The sequence below is a fragment of the Natrix helvetica genome (genome assembly GCF_964273705.1).
Source record: "Natrix helvetica genome assembly, chromosome: 1".
Taxonomy (NCBI): domain Eukaryota; kingdom Metazoa; phylum Chordata; class Lepidosauria; order Squamata; family Natricidae; genus Natrix; species Natrix helvetica.
This window is the reverse complement of record NC_138548.1, coordinates 56,598,873-56,620,283: the sequence shown is the minus strand read 5'-3', so window position 1 is coordinate 56,620,283 and position 21,411 is coordinate 56,598,873. Positions and strand designations below refer to the sequence as shown.

The 21,411-nt window shown below is 41.9% G+C and overlaps 1 protein-coding gene across 4 annotated transcripts; it reads right to left on the bottom strand.

The window, feature by feature from the left end:
- Positions 1 to 170: 170 nt before the first annotated feature.
- On the bottom strand, positions 171 to 20,436 carry RPS6KL1 (ribosomal protein S6 kinase like 1). 4 transcript variants are annotated; one of them, XM_081932862.1, is made up of 11 exons: positions 20,297 to 20,436; positions 17,979 to 18,286; positions 17,108 to 17,232; positions 13,804 to 13,896; positions 12,732 to 12,779; positions 8,840 to 8,972; positions 7,531 to 8,427; positions 6,902 to 6,991; positions 6,335 to 6,417; positions 1,182 to 1,277; positions 171 to 1,083 (listed from the first exon to the last, which is right to left on the bottom strand). In XM_081932862.1, exons 2-11 carry the CDS (start codon positions 18,211 to 18,213, stop codon positions 970 to 972), a joined length of 1,914 nt encoding a protein of 637 aa, XP_081788988.1. In that variant the 5' UTR covers positions 18,214 to 18,286; positions 20,297 to 20,436; the 3' UTR covers positions 171 to 969. The 4 variants fall into 4 exon arrangements, with proteins under 4 accessions (XP_081788988.1, XP_081788987.1, XP_081788989.1 ...); XM_081932861.1 differs by having other exon boundaries at positions 20,150 to 20,419; XM_081932863.1 differs by lacking the exon at positions 20,297 to 20,436 and adding an exon at positions 19,682 to 20,096.
- Positions 20,437 to 21,411: the final 975 nt, after the last annotated feature.

Here is a 21,411-nt window from a genome sequence, read left to right as displayed (position 1 = left end):
CCACTTTCATGCATGTGCCAAAGCTGACCATTCCGTGGACAAAGAGTCCTGCTAGAACTGTAGCATCAGTGTGGCTTTTCTGGTTTCGGCCCAAGCTAGGCCTTGCTTGAAAACCTTATTTGTGGCAGGTGGCAACATTTCTAAAGATTCACACAAGTCCTTGTGCTCCAGTTGTTTTATTGATGTTACAATAGTTAAGAGACAAGACATTGGATAATCCACAGAAGTCCAAAGAAGAGTCTTTTCCTCACTTTCTTGCTAGGTAAAAGGTTGTGTCAGATCTACAAATAAGTTGTGTGTTTTTTGAAGGGGCACATAAAACTTACTGAAAATGTCCCCCTAGTGGTACATTTACAAAAATGCACCGCTAACCTGCAAAAGTTGTAACACCAAAATGGGGTGGAAAAATGTGAAAATTTTATAGGGCAAATATATGCACGAGAACATTAGATAACCCTCTGAAAGTTGAACTAAACATGAGATACAGAAACGAGAAAATACAACATAAGGTTATCTCCTCATATTTGGTTTGGGAAAAAATCTGTCAAGTAGGATAAAACAAGGAGACCCCTACTTATACTATTGTGAAGGCACATCAGATTTTGTCTTTGAAGTGCCAGAACTTACTGCAAGGGTAGGATGCTTGACTTCCATTTCTATTTGGGTTACACTGGACATCTTTAGGGCTCCAAATTGGTCATCACTGCCTTATAGGAAACTTGAGGTGCCTAGGATTTTTATGAAGCTGCTGTGGCACACAATTAGGAAGAAGAGAGCATGCAGATCCCAGCCCAATACTGTGGATGCCTCCCTAGGCGACAGCAGTGCCCGTGTTTCAGATTCATTCATCTTATAGGAACAAGTGCTTTTCAATGGATGTGGATCATTTGGAGCACAATTCGACAGATAAACTACTCAATTTGGGGTTCCGTCAAGCATACTTCTTCCACCATCCCTTGCATTTAGAACTTAGTTTGCAACCATCTTATTCCATTGAATCGAATTGAAAAAAATGTGTGACTTAATCTTGCTCGCACCATTTGCACCAGAGCCCAAACGTTGCTTAGGATCATACTGCAGCAGCTAAAAAAATAAATAAATCGTAATTCAGAATTGCACTACATGCAAAACATTTATTTCTTGCTACTCTTGCACTTCCCATGTTTGAATAGCAACCTCACCTCTGAGAGTAGTGATGAAGCAGACTGGCTGAGCTTTTCTGGAAGATAGATCTGGGTGTATGGATGAATCCCTGAGGGATGATTCAGCAATAAAGACTGAAAAAGAAGTGGGGCTATTTAGAAATTAATTATTAGCTGCTTTGCTTATAAGACAATATCTTTACTATAGCACTCACTAAAGGTGACAATGTATTAACAAAATTAACAACTACCAGTAAGTACACTTATATTATAGTACTTGTACAGATAGATCATGATTAACATGAGTTTGAACGATGCAACATTCTGTTTACTGCAAATCATGTCACATTTAATGCAAACAAAAATTCAGTTTATGCAAGGTTAGTGCATGTGCTGTCCAGAGTCACTTTACAGAAGAGATGAGCGGCATAAAAATTTAATAAATAAAAATAAAAATAAAAATGAGCAGTTGAGAGTATGAGATTAGCACTAATCTAGCATTAGAGTTTTAGACACTGCTACAGTACTTCAGTCTGCGCTTGGCTATTTTCATTTATTCACATAGTATATGTGATGTTGCCTGTTATTTTTGTGATTTGTTTTCATCGTTCTCCCGCAGCGCACACAACTATTCAGGTAAGTCCAACGGTCTTTCTAAGAAATGCTTTTAATAAACAAAAGGACACTTTTTCAGATAAAAACACTACATGTACTACTTTTTCTACTGCTACTTCCATTGAGCTGTAACCAATTACCATATTTTATATGTATTTCTAAATTCCAATTGCCATATTTTACATACAATTATAATTCTAGAATTCTAAATAGTGCACAAATAGGAAACATCTCCATGGGATTCAGTTATGACCTATTTCTGTCATAATTGAACCACCTCACATAGAACATATTACATACCTTAAAACATGTCAAACAATGTCCTTCCTAGTCCATCAAGCTATCATAAATACCTACTTAGTAACAGCTGTTGGAAGAAGGAATTACTTTAAATTGGTTACATTACATACAGCTTCAGAAGAGATGGGAAGAAGATCGTAGGGTCGGCTTTATGGATAAAGAAGTGGAACTGATTAAGCAGATAAAAGAGACTGGTCCAAAACAAGTTAAAAGAATATATAATGTACTGTTAGAAAGAGACTCAGAAAGTGAATTGGTTAAGGATTGTATGATTAAATGGGCTCAGAATTTTGGTGAAGTGGTTATGTTGGAAACGTGGGAAAAAATATGGGTTCAGAATGTTAAATTTACACAGTCACAGAATTTAAGGGAGAATTTTTATAAAATGTTTTACAGATGGTATTTAGATCCTAAAAAATTATCATGCATGTACCCAAATGTTCAACCAAAATGTTGGAGATGCGGGTGTCTAGATGCTACCTTTTTTCATGTATGGTGGACTTGTAACAAGGTTAAAGCTTTTTGGATAAAAATATGGTGGGTTATGCAGAATGTATTTAAGAAAAGAATACAATTCACTCCACAAATGTTTTTATTGGGTATAGTTAAGGATTTTACCAAAGGGGAAACAAAATTGGCCTTGTATATGGTTACAGCAGCTAGGTTGTTGATTGCGCAACATTGGAAAAAAGATTTTTTGCCGACAATTGATCAATGGATTCAGAAGGTGGCGGGGTTCGCTGAAATGGCAAAAATTTCAGCTTTCTTAAAAGCTCAGAAACAGGAGGATTACACACAGGAATGGGCAAAATGGATTGATTATATACAGAATAAATACCAGACTAGGAGTTATTATCTAGCCTTTAGGTAAGAATGTTTAGACCGATAGATGATCAGAGTAAATAGTATATGGGATGTTTGGAATTGTTAGAGTGGTATACAGCGGAAGTCAGGGGGGTGGGTTTGTGTGGGAGGTGGGGGAGGGTTAGGGTGGAGGGTGGGGCAATATATATGTATGAATAAATTAGAAGATGGGACTAATGAAACATTGTTAGGCTAGGAGAAATTTATATTAAGAGTTATAGATGTTAAATTAGCTTAGAAAATGATCAATGTGTTATTATTAATTTAAGAGTAATCTATATAGTTTTTGTTGGGAGGAGAGGGGTTATGAGTAATCTATTTTAAGATGGGGGGAGGGGAGGGGGTAAAGTGTTTGGTATAATATTTGAATGTGAATTTTTGCGGGGGGGTTGGGGGGGTATAGCATTTGTATGAGATTTATATTGTGTGGAGGGGGGGGTGAAAAGGGGGAAAATTTGTTTGTACAAAACTCTTTTAATAAAAAATAAAATAAAAAAAATAAATACCTACTTAGTGATATCGCCAACAATGAACAAATCCCCTCCAGAACAACTCCATTTTCACTCTCTTCTGGGAATCCCACAATGAAAGAGCTGTCCTAAACCCATGAAAGAATATTCTAAGGTTCAGGGGCTGCTAATGAAAACTATTATTTGCAACGCCTCCTTTTGTCTCAAAAAACTGGAGTTCAGTTAGCTGGCCTAACTAAATCACCGTAATGATTGATTGGCTTCTCTGCGGAGGAGGTGATATTACAGGGACTTTAGTCCTAAGCCAAAGTGAGTTTTAAAGTTGAATTGCAGTGACTGGGAACCAGTGCAGTGGTTATAGGTGTTATGTCGGTATGGAGGCCCTTGTTAGCTAAAATGTTAAGCCACTGTATTTTGTACCAGTTGTCTTTAGAGGGCAATCTTCAAAGGCAGTGCCATACAGAAGAGATCCAGAGGCAGCCCTATGTAGGCGTGTTGTGTTTTGCTGACATCTAATTTATTTACTTAGTTAATTACTTGCTTAACGTGCCTTATAGGCTGCTCCAATCAGCCAATTCTAAGTGCCATGCAATGCCACAGTATGTAATTATTAAAACAAAACCAACCAATTAAAAAAAACAAATGGAACAATATAATAATATAAAACTGGGAGACATATTCAGAAGAACAAAGCCAATTCCCTCTTGTGGATAAGTATAATGAGCTTGGCTTGATGGAATGGCCAATTGTGATGGAATATGGCTTGTTTGATCATAGCTTGACGGAATAGCCAGGTTTCCCCTAATTTCCGGAAAACCAGGAAGGAGAAGGCTGTTCCGATGTTGGGGAAGAATACTATTCCATAGAAGCCCCACAGTGATGGATGATTTTATCCAGCAGAATCATGGACATATTAAATAGGAGTGAGGGAAGCATCAAGCCCTGTGACATCATCATTTAGGGGCCTAGGACTCAACCTCTTCCCCTACCACCACCAACTAGAACTGTCCTTTCAGGAAGGAGAACCACTCCTACTCCTGCTCCCCCCTGAGATGGCTCAAAACAATGACTGATGGTATCAAGAGCTGCTGAAAGGACAAGCAGGGTCAGGAGGGAGCTTTACCTGTCCCAATCTACCAGAGATCATCCATAAGCAAGATCAATGTAAACTTTGTGCTAAACCCAAGTGAGAAACCTGATCGAAACAGGTCAATATGACATGCCCTTTCTGATCTCTTGTCCTCTGCCTTCAAGCCCTCTAATAGGTCAGGAGACGAGACTGAGGAGGATGTAAGGGCTTGTACTGGAGGATCCACCTGAGGTAATTTTAATAAATCCTCCAGGGAGGCATCCACCGTATAAAGCTTTTTCTCACTGCTACCAGGCGTGGCTAGAGTGCCCGGTTGAACCCACTTGCCTTCTACCCCACCAAAGGGCCAAGAAGAGCAACTCCCCTTCTCCGATCCCGGTTCCCCTCAAGGTCCAGCAGTCCCTGAGGTGGTGGGATTCTCCTGCTCTGGCCAAGGGCAGTCTCTTCCACGAACCGAATCACCTAACCATCACCAGGAACGCCAACCTTTTCGGATGGGGGGCACATCTGGACAATCAGGTCGCCCAAGGCAGGTGGTCCGACAGTGATCTCAAGCACAGCATAAATTGGCTAGAGTTAAAGGCAGCGAGGCTAGCTCTCCTTCATTTTCAGACAACCATCCAAGGCCAACACGTGATGCTGTTAACAGACAACGTGGCCACCAAGGCACATGTCAACCACCAGGAGGGAACTCACTCCAAGTCCCTGATGGCGGAGGCAGAGCACCTGGGGAAGTGGGCGGAGAACCATCTATCGTCTCTTCGAGCAAAGCACATCTCGGGTGAGCAATGTCCAGGCAGATTGGTTGAGCAGGGCCACATCTATTTGACTTGAACTAATGACAGACTCAATGGAACCACCTTCAAACAGTGTTACAGGTCCACGCCTTCATCGAAAAAATCTGAGGAGCTGGAAGAGGAGACGTGGCTAAAGATCTTTCAATTCAGTCCAGGGCAGTCAGGCAGAATTTAACCCATGCTTGGACTCTCCTCACAGCGTACAGAAAAGGACCCTTCAGGTAAGCCAATGGTCATTTTGGCCTTCTTTTGAGGCCGTTTTTCACCCTCAAAGGAAGCCTCCGGAGCACGAAAAACCATCCCTCCAAGCAAACCGGAAGTTCGGGAATGGACCAGGTTTGCTCATAGGGCCGTTTTTCGCCCTCCGGAGCTTTCAGGAGGCTTCCCTGAAGGCTCCGGAGGACAAAAACCAGGCCTACGAACAAACTAGAAGTCACCATTCTCGAACGTCCGGGTTCCCTGTAGGCCCGTTTTTCGCCCTCGGGAGGCTTCAGGGAAGCTCCTGAAGCCTCCGGAGGGCCTCTGGAGGGGGGCTGTTTTCACCTTCCCCAGGCTCCTAGAAAGCCTCTGGAGCCTGGGGAGAGTGAAAAAACCACGCCAAAAGTGGGGGGGACACGCACGCATACATGCGCACGTGGGGGAGGCTGCGCGCATAGCATTGTGTGTGTGGCACACCCACGCATGATCCCCCTGTGCTCCTCCTGCTTTTGGCACAGGAGCCAACAAAGGTTAGCCATCACTGCCCTAGGCACTGAATGACCTTGGTTAAGATCATGGACCATCGTCACCATGAACACCTGAGCCACTTATGACCCATCTTCCAGGGAAGGCAAATTGAAATCCCCCAGAACCGTCATTTTCAGGAACTCCACCACCAATCCAGCAATGTGCTCCAGCATCTCAGGCAGGGAAGGAGAACAGTCCAATAAAAGGCTCCCCACCTTGTCCTAGAGCTCCTATTGATGTTACATTTCTAGCTAGTGCTATTGGTAGCCATTTTTCTGGGATCTTAATAATGGATTATACAATTAGATTCAATGTCTCCAGGCTACTTACCACTCCATTCAATAATTCATAAAGCAGGGCTCCAAAACTCCACCAATCACAGGCTTCTGTCAGTTCAGAAATTCCACCCACTTCTGCAAAAACAACCAAGCATATGAACTTAAACTAAAACCTTGAGATGTAAAAAAAACAAAACCCCCAACATTGATAAAACATTTAAATATTTTTGAAACAGTCCTAAAATAGGCTAAATATTTTTGGAGCAGCCTTATAAATAAACCTCTAAATATTTTTGGAGAAGTTCTATAAAGCAAGGGTCCCCCAACTCCTGGTCCGTGAATCAGCACCAGGCTGCGGCATGCCAGAAACCAAGCTGTGTAAAGAAGTGAAGCCCCGTCCGCAGGATGCAGGCAGCACACAAAACTATGCCCCCGCCCCCACCCCACAGAAAACCTCTCTCCACGGAACGCATCCCTGGTGCCCAAAAGGTGGGGGGCTGCTATAAAGCAGTCCCACTATACTATTGTTAATTCCGTCCCCGCCTCCCCCTGTGTAACAACTTTGTATAGGAGCCTTCCCTGATATCAAAGGCAGGGTTAAAACAGTTCTTAGCCATACCTGGGGCACAATACAAATCATCTACCGCTTGACTGCTGCACTGCGGCTCAACCTCACTCCACTGGCCAAAGAACGTGAGATGGAGGTGACCTATGAAGAATGTCAACAACAAAAGTTAGCACTGCAAAGCCAAGCAACACTTTTTCATTTCTCAAATTGAATGACTCAACTTATCCTAGGTGTACATCTGAAGCCCCCATTTTAATATACCATGATGCATGCAGTTCATCATTGTCTCCCTTTATGTCAGAGGAAAAAAGACAAAGATGAGCCAAATGACTCTAAATAGTCACATATCACTGCCCCAGTGAGGGGTTCTGGATCCCGTCGCTGCGATGGGGCCGGATGTCCACCTCAGGCACGCCACCGCCCTGTGACGCCCCAGCTTCTCGGCGAGGTCACACAGGCGCCATATGTTGTGTGTGAGTGCGCAATTGGCCCGTTTCCCTCAAAAAGAGGTAAGGAACGTGGGCGGGCGGGCCCACTGAAACACCTTTCTAGTATGGTGGCTGCTGCTCCCAGCAGCCACCGGTATGCCTGTACCAGACTGTACCGTTCGGAACCCATCACTGCACTGCCCCACATGATGGACTAAAGTTTCTTTCAGTACTATCTTAGGAAAAACATACCAGTCTCATCTAAAAGCAAATTTCGTGGGTTGAGATCCTGGCACAAGATTCCCTGTTGGTGGAGACCTTCCAGAGCCAAAATCAATTCAGCTGCCCAAACTTGGATCTGCTCCTCATTTATGACCCAACTGACAGGGGTATGGCTTTGGGCAACTGGTTCCACTGAAGATCCATGCCACCCTATTGTTGACTGGGTTTTGAAATGTTTATGATCAAGAATTGGTGCCCTCTGCGTAAAAGGGTCTTCTTCTCTTGCTTCTATCTTCTCTCTGTGGTCCTCTTCAAGAGTTCCAGGATACAACTGGTTTTGCCACGGCGTTTCTCCCTTTGATTTGTTGTTTCCTCTTGTTCCCTCTGGGGCAGCATGGCTAAGCCTTTCACCTGTTTGTATCTTTGGTTCTGGCTGAGGAGTCTCTTTCCCAGAGACATTCCCAATGTCATCAATTGTCATAAATGAATCACAGGATCTGAAAGTCAGTCTCTGACTGGCTGACTGACTATGTTCTTGAGGTACTGTTTTGCTTGTAGATTCTGTAGCACCAGGAAAGGGGTGGGTTGTGCTTAGATTCTTCTTCCATGGTTCACCTGCCTTTTCAATATGCCACCTGTGGTCACTTGAGGTTCTAGAAGAAAGAGGGCTGGATGAATGTTTCATAGACATTAAGCAGTCCATTTTTTTCAACAGGGGACGGTTTACAGAGACAGGAATTGGGCCGTTATTGTTTTCAGGATAGATCTTGCAGCTCTGCTGAGAGTCAGAACCAGTTTCATGAAAGTTTTCTATGTGCTTCTCTTCCCTGATATACCCAAAATCCAAAGTAAGCTTTGGACTCAGCGAGGGAGAATGGACAGAGGCAGAACCATGATGGGAGCGAAGATATGACCAGAGGTTTCCTCCTGTAAAAAGGGAGAAAAGTACCAGCTAGTAATAGTTGGAAACACTGCAAACCCAGATCTCTATTAGCTTCGCCTATTATTCCTGCCAATACCAGCCACTACTATTAATCAGAATTCAGAAGGCTCACTAGTTATCTTCCTATATGTGGGCTGCAACCTTGCTTTCTGCTATTGGCAGAGTGTCAATGGGACCTTCTTGTGGTCTCTCCATGTTCAATTTCTTATATTTATTATAGGAGGAGAACCATTAATTTATGGTAGCAAAAAAACTCAAGGAGCCTGACAGCACTTTTTAATCATCAGAAAAGATGATATGACATATTTCTCATGCATTAATTACCCAACAGTTTTAGAGAAGAGAGATCTGGGAGATGGAATCAGGAATGCAACATATCTAGCAATAAATACTCACCTTTCACATGTTCCAAGTGGAGGAAGATGGAATCCTTACTTACAGAATAGCGCAGCAATTCTGTCATAAAGGGGATTCCATGTGGGATGATCGTCTGTCTTTCCCGGGTCTCCACATAGGATTTGGGAATACTCTGATAAAAAGAAAATAGTATCAGAAAAAATAAGCTAAGGATCTTCTTGGGCCAGAAGAAGCCAGTGGTTTACCAGTGGTTTTACCATCCTTGTTCTGACTATTCCTTCTTCAAAAAGCATAGATGAAAGTTGACCTTTAAAGGCACCATTCCACATGGACTACAGAATTCCTTATAATTTTTCTAATATATTATCTCTTTTTTTTTAATTGAAAAAGTTTTACACAAACAAATTTTCCCCCTTTTTTACCCCCCCATGTAATGTAAATCACATACAAATACTGTACCCCTCCCCTCCCCCGTCTTAAAAAAATTTCTCATTCAAATATTATACCAAATACTATACCCCCCTCCCCCGTCTTAAAATAGATTTCTCATTCAAATATTGTACCCCCTCAACTCCCAACAATCATAATATAAGTTTCTCTTAAAGTAACAATAGCCCAATAACCCCATCATCTAAATTAATTAAACATATATAAATCCTAATATAGGTTTCTTTTAAAGTAGCAATATTTCATTACTCCCATCTTCTAGATTAGTTATGCATATATATTTCCCCACCCTCCACCCTAACCTTCCCCCACCTCCCAATCAAACCCACCCCCATCTCTTTTTTAAAAATAATTTTCATTAAAAGAAGATTTTACGAATATTTTTAAAACTTCAAAAACATAAAAGAAATAAAAAAGAAAGTATAGAAGGATCAAAGGGAAAATAAAAGATAAGACAGATAACCTTCACAGTCATTTTTACTGTGAGCATGCTGGCACACATTAAAAAAGAAATTCTGTTGCCCACTCTCACACACACACATAACACATATATACATGTCACACACACACACAATTAATTAATGTCCATTTTGAATGCGTAGCAGAAAAAGCAAACAAGGTTGATACTGTATGGAACAAAATTGCGATTGAATTTGGATGTTCTGCTTCAGATGCCATGAAGCCTTCTCCCAGAAGGTAACAAGGAAAACTGGTCATGGAGAGGATGTGTAGCATCCTTGACAATCCGGCAGACTCTGCTCAAGCAGCGCTTTTATATGCCATGTTCTGGATAGACAGTGCTGGGAAGCAGAGCTTCCGGTTTCCGGTGTGCATATGTGTGCCAGTCACCTGGTCTTCCGGTTTCTGGCACACATGAAGATCAGCTGGCTGGTGTGCTTGCAGCACTGGAAACAGGAAGCTCAGTTTCCTGTCGCGCACATGCATGCCAGGGAGCTGCTCTTCCTGCACGCAAGAAGACCAGCTGTGCATGTCAGAACCCGGAAGAGCAATGGGCAACGGCTGGTGTGCCCGGAGAGATGGCTCTGTGGGCCACTTCCGGCACGTGTGCCATAAGTTTGCCATCACGGCTCTACAGAAAGTGGTAAGACAGGGTAAGGAAGATGAACTTTTCTCATGCGACGCAGAAAATGTAGGCTCTGCTGTGTCTGCTTCACCAGTGTCTCACTGGTGAGCGACCAAGCTAACCTACTCATTAGCTGCACACCCAGAAACTTTTTAAAAACAATTTTTATTTGTTTTTGAACAAGGACAAACATAAAAAAAAACCAGATCAATCCAATCAAGCGTTATTTAAAAAAAGAATTTTAATCCTTAGGTGTAAGCAAAAGTGAAAAAAGAAGAAGAAAGAATTAATCCATTCAGTTTAAAAAATAGGGAGCCCCTGCAAAAGTTCCATCCGTGGAAAAAAAAATTAGAAACAGGATAACACACTAAGTTCAATGCAGAACAATCTCGCTGCCTACAGTCTTCTGTCTTCAATCTTAACTTAATTTTTTTTCTTGGGTAGTCTCTTCCTCTAATAATAAAATTTCCTCAACAATTCTACATACTTTCTCCTTCCGCTTTCTTCCCGTTCCGGAGCTGTCCCAACTTCAGCAGCTTCATTAGCTGCATTTCTGTTGCCGTGAAAAAAAGGCTATTCCTGGATCTTTTAGGGACTTTGCGGTGTCCCTGAGATCAGCAGGAGGTGCCCTTCTCAATCACCGTCTGTACAGGACGGTTTAGGTCCAAATAGACCACCCAGCAGCAGAAATAGCGACTGCGATCTTGGAGCAGCTCTCTTCCGGCGTGCACAACCAGAAACTTGATGGTGCTAACTACCTCCACAGTTGAATCATTAATATACAGAGGCATATGGCTGTATGAAAGAGATGTATGAAAGATCACAAAGAAAGGAAAAGAAAAAGGAAGATATAGATAGTCCTCATCTTAACTATTTGTTTAATTACCATTGGAAGTTACAAGGGCATTGAACAAAATTATGACTTATGACCATTACAGCATCCCCAGAGTCAAAATTCAGGCATTTGACAATTGGCCTGTATTAACAACGGCTGCATGTCTCATGATCATGTGATCATTGCATGCAATTTTCCCAGCCTGCTTTCAACAAAGTTAATGGGAAAAACTGGATTTGCTTAACGATCACATGTTTCACCTAACAACTGCAGTGGTTTGCTTAAGAACCATATCAAAAAAGATTGTAAAATCAGGTCCAACCCACTTAACAATCACTTTGCTTAGCAACAAAAACTCTGATCCCAATTATGGTTGTAAATAGAAGACTACCTATATTTTAAAAAGTGACTTCTAATCTTTGCAGCAATTACAAACAATTACCATCTTCACTTGCCCATATTACAAATCATGGACCTTTCTTCTCATAAACAAACCTTTTTATCTAGTCTATTATATCAATCAACATGTAAATAAGACGCAAATATATACTTACATACATGCATTCCCTCTTCCATATTCTCACAAGGATGAATCTAGCCAGTGGTGGGATTCAAACATTTTTACTACCGGTTCTGTGGGCGTGGCTTGGTGGGCATGGCAGGGAAAGAATACTGTAAAATTCCCATTTCCTCCCAATCAGCTGGGACTCGGGAGGCAGAGAATAGATGGGGGCGGGACCAGTCAGAGATGGTATTTACCAGTTCTCTGAACTACTCAAAATTTCCACTACCGGCTCTCCAGAACTGGTCAGAACCTGCTGAATACAACCTCTGAATCTAGCACTTCGAGAAATTTGGCTTATTCTGGAGGAAGTGTTCTTCTCAGTTCCTGTTTCCTTCTTCAAAGCTGCCCTAGAGAGCTAAAAGAACTCTCAGGACAATATCAGAAGAAAAGAAAGTCAAAAGGAGGGGGACGTGGGGGGGAGAAAAACAGGAAATGTCCCTTCCTGCCGCTTTCCTCCAATTAAGCAATCCCTGATAGAGAGAGGTGTCATGTATGACATCAGCACTAGTCAATTTTAATGAACAAAATTAAAGATGGAAGATTTTACATATTAAACAATTATAATTAATACTATTACTAAAGTTGAATATATCTGTTGATGTGACAGAAAACCAATCTGTTTATAACTTCCTTCAGAACAAGAGATGTCAGCGACTTTTTTTGCAATAGGCAAAATTGCTACGGGCCAATAAAATAGGCCCAAATTAGATAAAATGGGTCCAAATTCTCACCCTTATCTCAATTAGTTCCTGCTACCATACTGACACAGCTGGATTAAAAAAATAACCCTCTCCAAATCCAAACAGCAAAGAAAAGTTTCAGTCACAGTGCTCAGAACAATCCAGACTGCCCAAACGGTCACATTTAAAAAAACGTTTAGTATGCTCCTATTCTGCAATGGTCCCAGAAACAGAGTCAAGGGAAAATAATTCATGTTACTTACACAGTGGTGCCATATCTAGAACCATAAAAGAGAACGGAAAAGGGGAAAGCCACATACCTTCAATATAAAGGTGTCCCCAGTAGCTGGATCCTGCACTATTTGCACCTATAAGCAATACACAACATATATCAACATCATCTCAGGATGGGATGATTAATCTCCTATGTTAATCTGTTAGTACAGGTAGTCCTCAATTTACCACCATTCTTTTAATGACCAAAGTTACAATGGCACTGAAAAAGGTGACTTGTGACCAATTCTCACACTTATGACTGTCACAGCATCCCCCCCCCCCAGTCAGGTGATCAAACTTTAAGTGCTTGGCAAACAGCATATATTCAAATAGTTGCAGCATCGTGGGATTGTGGGATTATCATTTGCAATCTTCCTACAGAGCTTCTGACAAACAAAGACAATGGGGGAAGCTAAATTCATTCAACAAACGCATGATTCACAACTGTAGTGATTTGCTTAATCATGGCAAAAAAGGTTGTAAAATGGGACTTCACCACCACCTTGCTTAGCAATGGAAGTTTTGAGCTCAATTGGGGTCATAAATTGAGGACTACCTGAAATCAACTGGAGATTCTGTTCTACAGCTAGAAATATCTGCCACCAACTACTTTCTCTTTAGATTTCATCCTCAATGCGTCTCTTAATTCTTTGATTCTTCAATCCAATTTCAAAATTGCTCGGCCTTATTGAGCTTTTTATGTTGGACACACAATCTCTAAGGAAAATTTCTTCACTTTCCAGATGTTGAGTTTGCCATCTGCGATCAATTGTTGATTATTTCTTAGACTGTCTTCCTCAGCTTTATTATGTCACGTGACGTATCACGACTTTCCCCCCCCCTTTGCTAAACTGGGGGTGGGTGTGGCCAATGCATGAGGCATCCGGGCTTCGAGTTTGATAGTCCTGATCAAAGTGAAACACTTGCTCTAATGAGGCTCCAGTGTGAAAATACATTTGCTACAATAGGCAGATTTGCTTTTATAATTCTCTAGGATTGCTTGTTGGTTCTCTAGGACCATTCATGCCTGCTTCTGTCACAACCATATTACAGCTGCTCTTCTGGAACATTTGTATTGCCTGAAGCTAGACATCTCCAGCATAAACAATGAGTTACCTTATCAATTATTCCCACTACTTTACAGTGCTTGAGATTCTCCACTGGTGTGCTGAGTGTCCTTATCGGACGGAAGCGAAGACTGCTGTAACCCTACAACCAATAAGAAAGGAAGCACATCTTCATTTGAAGTGGTACAAAATGGAGTCAGACAATTAATAGCAATTAAACTTTACTGATCTTTCCAATCCCAAATTTGCTGCAAATGTTACTGATCAATCATAATGTTAAAAGCATTCTAGGACTCACATGGAAAAGACTGTGGCCATGTGGTTAGGTTTCATTAACATCAGGAGAAATTTTCCATCATCTCCTCTACCTCTAGTATTCCATTCCTCCCCAATTTAAGAGTTTACAAAGCATATAATGAAACTTTATGCTATGAGTAGGGAGGATACCATACTCCAAAGCAATATTATTTAAAAGTGGTCCAAGAGAATGGCTTAGAAAAGGATCCACAAAAGAAATTGACTGAGGTTTCAAAATTTAAAAGGAAAATTACAAAAACAGAGTCCTAGATAATTATTTCCTAGCAGATTTACAAAAGAAGCTTGTTAAAGCCTTGAAGAACTCTTGTGAGATGGGACAAAGAAGGAATGAAGAGAAATCAATTATATTTGAATGAATTAAAAAAATTTAGAAGTAAAAAGGAATATAAATTTGGCTTAAGGTTAAAACAAGATATGTAGTTACTTCTGGAAACCCTTTATGGACTTTTTGCTGGCACAAAAACTGAGAAGTCTATGGAGATTCTCAGTCATCCAAGTCATGGTTGTCCCAAAGGTGCCTTTTCAAGAGGCAACTGGACTTTGGGGTTTTTCTTTGAAGGCATTTAGCTTCTCATCCAAGAAACTTCTTTAGCTGTGAAGAAGTTGAAGAAGCTTCTTGGATGAGAATCAAAACGTCTTCAAAGAAAAACCAGAATGTCCAGTTGCCTCTTCAAAAAGCACCTTTGGGAGAACAGAAAAGATGATATTTTATGGATTTGTTGATAGGTTAAGAGATGGGATATGGGATGAAGAAATAAATATTTGTAACTTAAGAGGGGGTGAAGTAACTGAATCTGTTTATATTTGTTATGATGAAAGTTGGAAGTCACTTCTTTATATATTTTCCTTTTTTTATTATATTCTTACTTTTCGTTTTCTTCTTTTTTCCTTGCATTTTTTATTCTTTTCTATTTTTTTTCTTCAAGTTTAGTTCGTATTAGATTTTACTTATTATAATCAAAATTCTTAACAACAATTGTATCTTTTTAAAAAAAATTAACAGTGGTACTTAAAAGATTGGGGAACATATTTTTTTAATATTTCTGCAGAAGTACGATCTAAAATGTTTTTTCTTCACACACATCATAGAACTAGATAAAGAGAATTCAATTAAACAAGTGAGTCAAAAACATTATACTTGTTTAATCCCAGAAATGTTGACTTTTCAGGAGTCTGTAAAAGGCATGTTAGAAGATGGCAGTGGTAGCAAGCCACTTAATGCTGTTGCCAAGGGAACTGCATGGATGACATGAGCAGGAGTTAAACCTCAACTCAAGGATCTCTTTATAACAGTTATAATGTGACACACACACAAATCAATATAGGTTGAGCACACCTATGCAGGCTTTTCACTTGCTGTTATGGATTAAAAATGGAGAAAGTAACTGAATATAAAAATTCCAGCCCCAATATTAACAACCTCAAGTAAGAAGTTCCGGTACATCTGAGAATTCTGATAAAATAGAAATGAATAGAAACATTCCAAACTGAATTTAGGAATCCAGAATAATTTAGGAGAAATGTTGTGTTGTGTTATAATGTCCAGGATTTAACATTTAATGTAAGTATCTAATAAAGAAGAGATGGGAGATGTACAAGCAAAAAAAAGGGACAGTAACAATAATTATTATGGAGAGCCAGTGTGGCCTAATGATTTTGGCACAAGGCTAGAAAACAAGAGCTCATGAGTTTTCAAGGCCCATGTTGGCCATGAAAGCCACCTGGGCAACCTTTGGTCTGTCCCTTTCTCTTAACCCAACCCACCTCACAGGGTTGATATTGTGGGGAAAATAGGAGGAGGGAGATGTTTGCCACCTTGAGTTATTTATAAAAATATGGGTGGGATATAAATAAGTAAATAAAATTAAAATAAACCTCAAACAGCACATCACTCATTAAGCATGGAATTTCTATATCCATGCAACTTCCTCGTTTAAAATACTATATCTACCTAAACAATAATTTTCTTTTTTAAAAAAAAAACTTAAAACTTTTTTTTTTTTTTGCATTTCTGGGTGTACCCAAAATGTAGCAGAAAAGTTTTTAAGCAAAGGTGAGATAATCATTTGTCTGGCAGAGTGTGCAAATTCTGCTTTGGGCAGGATGTTAGAATAGAGGATCTACAATCTAACCAGATTATCCTGTGAGGCACTGAATTGACAAGTTATTTAAACTAGATCCCTTCGATTTTCAAATCAAGGCTAGCATCTTCTCATGCTAGAAAGCCTTAATTCTGAAGGCATGTCCCCCTCTCTTCCACAACTGCTCTGCTTTAATCCTCTCTGCATCCAGAAATGTTTCGAACATTAGACTCATTAAAACAGAGGTTCCCAACCCCTAGGTTGCAGCCCACTACTGGGCCATCAGCAGTTCAAAAAAGGCCATGGAAGCGGTGGGTGAGCGCACTCATGTGCATCCCCTTGTGCGAGCAACAGCCAAGTGTGTGTGCCTGCCACTCACGCAAATGGAGTTGGACACACCATGCACACTTGCTGACCCCTTGTGCGGAACTTTCCCCATTCCCCCCCATCCACTGGTCCGCAAAGCTGTAAATGTCAGGGAACTCTACACTACAGGTTCTACCAGAGTCCTAAAAAGTTGGACCATAAGAAAGGCTGAGCAGCAAAGAATTGAGGCCTTTGAACTATGGTGCTGGAGAAGATTCCTGAGAGTCCCTTGGACTGCAAGGCGATCAAACTGGTCAGTCCTAGAGGAGATCAACCCTGACTGCTCTTTAGAAGACCAGATCCTGAAGAGGAAACTCAAGCACTTAGCCACCTAATGAGAAGGAAGGACTCACTGGAGAAGAGCCTAATGTTGGGAACAATTGAGGGCAAAAGAAGAAGGGGGCGACAGAGAATGAGGTGGCTGGATGGAGTCACCGAAGCAGTCGGCGTGAGCTTAAATGGACACCAGAAGATGGTAGAGGACAGGAAGGCCTGGAGGAACGTTGCCATGCGGTTGCAATGGGTCAGGCACAACTTCATGACTAACAACAAAAGAGTCCTAATAACATTCCACAACTCGTTTCTCACCGTTTCAGTGGAATTGCCATTCCCCAAATTACGTTGTAGATGGCAGTTGAAGATCTCCTCTGCCCGTTTTAGATATTGGGTGATCTTCCTCTTCACAGCTTCACGACGCTCCTTGTTGGGATCCACTGTCAAGAGTTATTATGTGCATTAATTTATGTTGAGGCCTTGTTTTATGCGCATATTTATTTGGCTTTTGTGCCATGTTGAATTCTGAGCCACTTATATATCCTATTCTATAACCAAGAGTAACTTGGTTGAGTTGGGCAGATATAGAAATTGAATAAAATAAAATAAAAAACAGCAACAAATGAAACTTCCCCACTGAGGAAGCATCAAAATCCTTTAAATGGTTCGATGGTTAAGGCTCTGGCCTAGAAATCAGGAGCCTATGAGTTCTAGGCCTTCTTTAAGCAGCAAAATTGGCTGAGTGACTTTGGGCCAAACGCTTCAGCCCAACCCACTTCACAGGGTGAAAAAAGGATAGAGCATTGTATACATTCCCTTGCGTTTACAAAATAAAAGTGGGATATAAATCTAACAAATAGGAAAAATAAACATATGCTTGTTTTCAATATGTCCACTCATTTTCCTCTGATTGTACTACTTAATTTTCCTCGTTTCTAAAATTTTATGAACTAGCATAGACCAAAACTGCCACACAGAGTGATCTGAATCACTCTGTGCTTTAAAGCGGTGTAACACTCACCTGCCTGGATGAGTCATTTGGAACCTATCCTAAAAAAAACAGGTTAATCGGCAGAAGAAATTCACCCTTGATAATCATGTAAGTCACCACCAAGTACAATCCATCCAACAATCTGCTTGCTTCCAAGCTCCATCTTCTGCAGGATGCTTCACAACCCCATCTTACCTTGCACCCCATTGAGCAGCACATCCACACCATTCTTGTAGTGGTTGAATGCTTCTTCATAGTCTTCACTTACATCCCGTTCAAGAGCCAGGCGGATCTGCTTAGCTGCATCCACGAGGTAGTCGCGCTTCCCAGGACCATGTATGTCAATACTCCCTGGTGCAACCCGGCTTCGAATTTGTTCAAGATATACACGGGCCTGGGAGAAAGCTCGGTTGCAGGACTCTGAATCCATTTCCAAAAATAATATCCTAAGGATACTCTCCTTAAGAATTAGCCATTCTCAACAGATTGTTACCATCCACATCCTGCAATGCATGAGACAAAGGCACAATTACTCCAGGCATGAAATCCTCTTACCTTCGCTACCAGTTCAGAACCGGGAGCGTGCTCGTGTGTGGTACTTCTGCACATGTGCAGAGTGTTCGTGATGACATCTGGGCGGGTGGGTGGAGCCTCCCGCCGCAGCCACTACTGGTTCACCTGAACCAGGGTGAACTGGCATACCACCTCTGAATGACTCTGAGCATCAGCCATACAGGGTAGAAATGAGGAAAGATGTACCGTATAAGACAAGTGTAAGACACACCTTTTTTCCTCAAAAAAGAGCCTGAAAATCTGGATGCGTCTTATACACTGAGTGCGTCTTATACACTGAATACAGCATTTTTTTCCTTCTGAAACCCTGCCCCCTTCACCAAAATGGCCGTGCATAGCCTTTAGGAGGCTTCCAGAGTGCTCCTAGAGGATGGGGAGGGCAAAAATGAGCGAAAAACAGGGTGTTTTTTGCCCCCTTCCAGCCCCCAGGAGCACTCTGGAAGCCTCCTAAAGGCTATGCATGCCCCTTTTTTTTTTGGATGAAAAAAAGGCCTGTTTTTTGCTCATTCCCCCCCCAGCCCCCAGGAGCAGTCTACAAACCTCCTAAAGGCTATGCATGCCCCCCCCTCTTTTTTGACAAAAAATGGCCCGTTTTCATGAAAAACGGGCCATTTTGGGGAGGTCTGTAGAGTGCAAAAACTTTTTTTTTAATTTGCCTCTTCAAAATCTTAGTATGTCTTATACTCCTGTGCGTCTTATACTCCGAAAACTACAGTACCTCAATTACATATGAAAAGCCACAGATATAACTATGACTATCAACATAGGTGCTTTGCATGTCACAACAAGTGCCACCGTAGAAGAAAGATTCCCTTTTGCAGACTTACAAAATAGGGAACTTTTCTTCTATAAACTAAACCCAGTGGTGCTGTCACGGCAATATGAACAAGGCCTCCAAAGGTCTAAAGAAAAAGAGGGAAGAGTAATTCAATCCAGATCTAAAGCTATTCCAACTCTGTTATTCTATCAAACTGCACTAGCAACTAAAATCTGCAGCATTTGCAAATATCTATATTACAAAGAATTATTGTAATAAAAAGGGCCATTGTTAACCAACTTTTCAATCAAGGACACTAAACCAAAAGCTTACAGCTCCCCTTTAGAGAAAGCAGCAGCAACTGGCTAACATCTGATATCTGGGATGCAACATTAAGACCACTGGATGGGGTTGGTTAAGAACACACTACTTAAAATTTGCCTGACTGAATGGACCAAAGTAGCAACAAAAATTAAAATAAACAGGCAACTCCTTATTATGGGCTATATGATTGGCCCATAGGAAAACAACCAGTAAGCGGCCCTAAGAAATGAAGAGGATGTTTAACTCTTTGCTGCCAGCCAGGGGTTATCTGAATGGGCTCAGTCCAGATGTGATCCGCCTACCCGTTGCAAGGAAGCTGAAGCAAATCCAGCGGCTACTTTGGATTCCTGTAACCAGGTCAGGCAGACACACAATGGTAGCTGCTTAGGCTTGAGATCAGTCTAATAGGATAAAGGCCGATTGCTTTTCACGCTGGACGCCCCAGCCAAGATGGAGGTATACAAGACCTCGGGTTCCCGCAGTGCAGGCACCGATGCTCTCGTGGAGAAGCTCCTTCTGGATTGACCTGCTGCAGGCATCCCAGAGGGCTTTAAGCAAGACGCCGCTAGAAGGGGGCATCCATTGCTAGCTTTGCAGAATCACGGGCATAAGCTTACCAACCGGGCGGCCTTATATGAGCTTTCGCCATCGGGAGGGGAACGAGGAGCTGACCTCGCCTAGCCCTGGCTACTCCACCCCGAGACCGAATTACCAATGAAATCGCGCTGCGGTTACTGGATTCATCCCGGAGATGATGCAAACCCGTGACGGAGCGACTGGACCGGCAAGGAGACAGGTGGCCCCAGAAGGCGCAGGGAGGGACGTGGGCCTCACAGAGATCCACGAGTCTCGCCAATACCTTGCAGAGCTGACGGCCCCGAGAGGCTAGTAAGAGCGGAGTTGAGGCAGACGGGACCTTCCACGCCCCTATCCATCTCGGCCCGAGTAAAAGCTGCAGCGACCCGAGGAATCAGGTGTAGGCTGCAGCTTGTACCGCCGTGGCTGTCCACGGTGTTCTCCCATTGGTTGAGAATGAGCTCATCCTCTCGCCTTTTAGAATAGAGCTCCAATCGGCGGGATTCTCCGGCGTTCGCGGAGCCGGCCTGCGGGGTCCAATGAGCTAACATAGGGCCATGAACAGACGGGAGGGGCTGGTCGGGAAGGCAGGGGGAGGACAGGATTTCCCGCTTCAGGAAGGAAAGGCGCTGGGCTTGGAGAAGAATAAACTGTAGGAGATAGTCAAGAGGAGGAGGGAGGACGATCGGTTGTCCTCCGAGATTGGAAATTTGGTGTATCTTCACAGAAAACGGGTTTTGTTTCTTGCTGACTACACGCCCCCCCCCACAAACACACACACACACATACCGGTACATACAAGAACACCTTTTCCGTGCAATCATTACTACTCCATGCCTGCGGGAAACCAGAGCACAAGCATTTCTTTGCACGGCAAGCTTTGGTTCTCCAAAGGGTCACGTGGGATTCTGTGAACCGGGGGAGGGGGGGAGAGAAACCAACTATTTTCTGATAACCTACCCTTAACCTCTGCCATGTAACGTCAAAGTAAACATCACGATTTGAAAAGAAAGTATGTTTGACCAATTAACTATCTCTAATGTTGGAGCACTTCCTTCTCGTTTCATGCCTGGAGCGTGGCTGTACAAATAACGTCGTTTACAGAACTAAATGTCTGTGAGTGATAACGGAAGCAGTTAGCTTTGATCTCGGTATTCTAATTTGATTGGGGTGCCTCTGTTTCAGGCAAAAAGGTGCCTTTATTCTGCCCTGAAGAGCATCCTTGCAAACGTTGGGAAATGCATTCTGTGGGTCTTTCTTTTAAAAAAATAGTGTTAAAATTACAATTGCAGAGATACAAATTAATAAAAAGAGAAGAAAAAGTAGAAGACACAAAGAAGTAAAAAAATAAAGAACAGAAACGAAAAAATAAAATATAGTAAAGAAAAGAAATTAATA

Coding starts and splice junctions, on each gene's coding strand:
- RPS6KL1 (XM_081932862.1), bottom strand. CDS start 18,213: ATGGATTCAGAGTCCTGCAACCGAGCTTTCTCCCAGGCCCGTGTATAT. Junction 8,428..8,839: donor CCACTTGGAACATGTGAAAG/GTGAGTATTTAT, acceptor CCCTTTTTACAG/GAGGAAACCTCTGGTCATAT. Junction 1,278..6,334: donor ATGAATTATTGAATGGAGTG/GTAAGTAGCCTG, acceptor CTTCTTTTTCAG/TCTTTATTGCTGAATCATCC.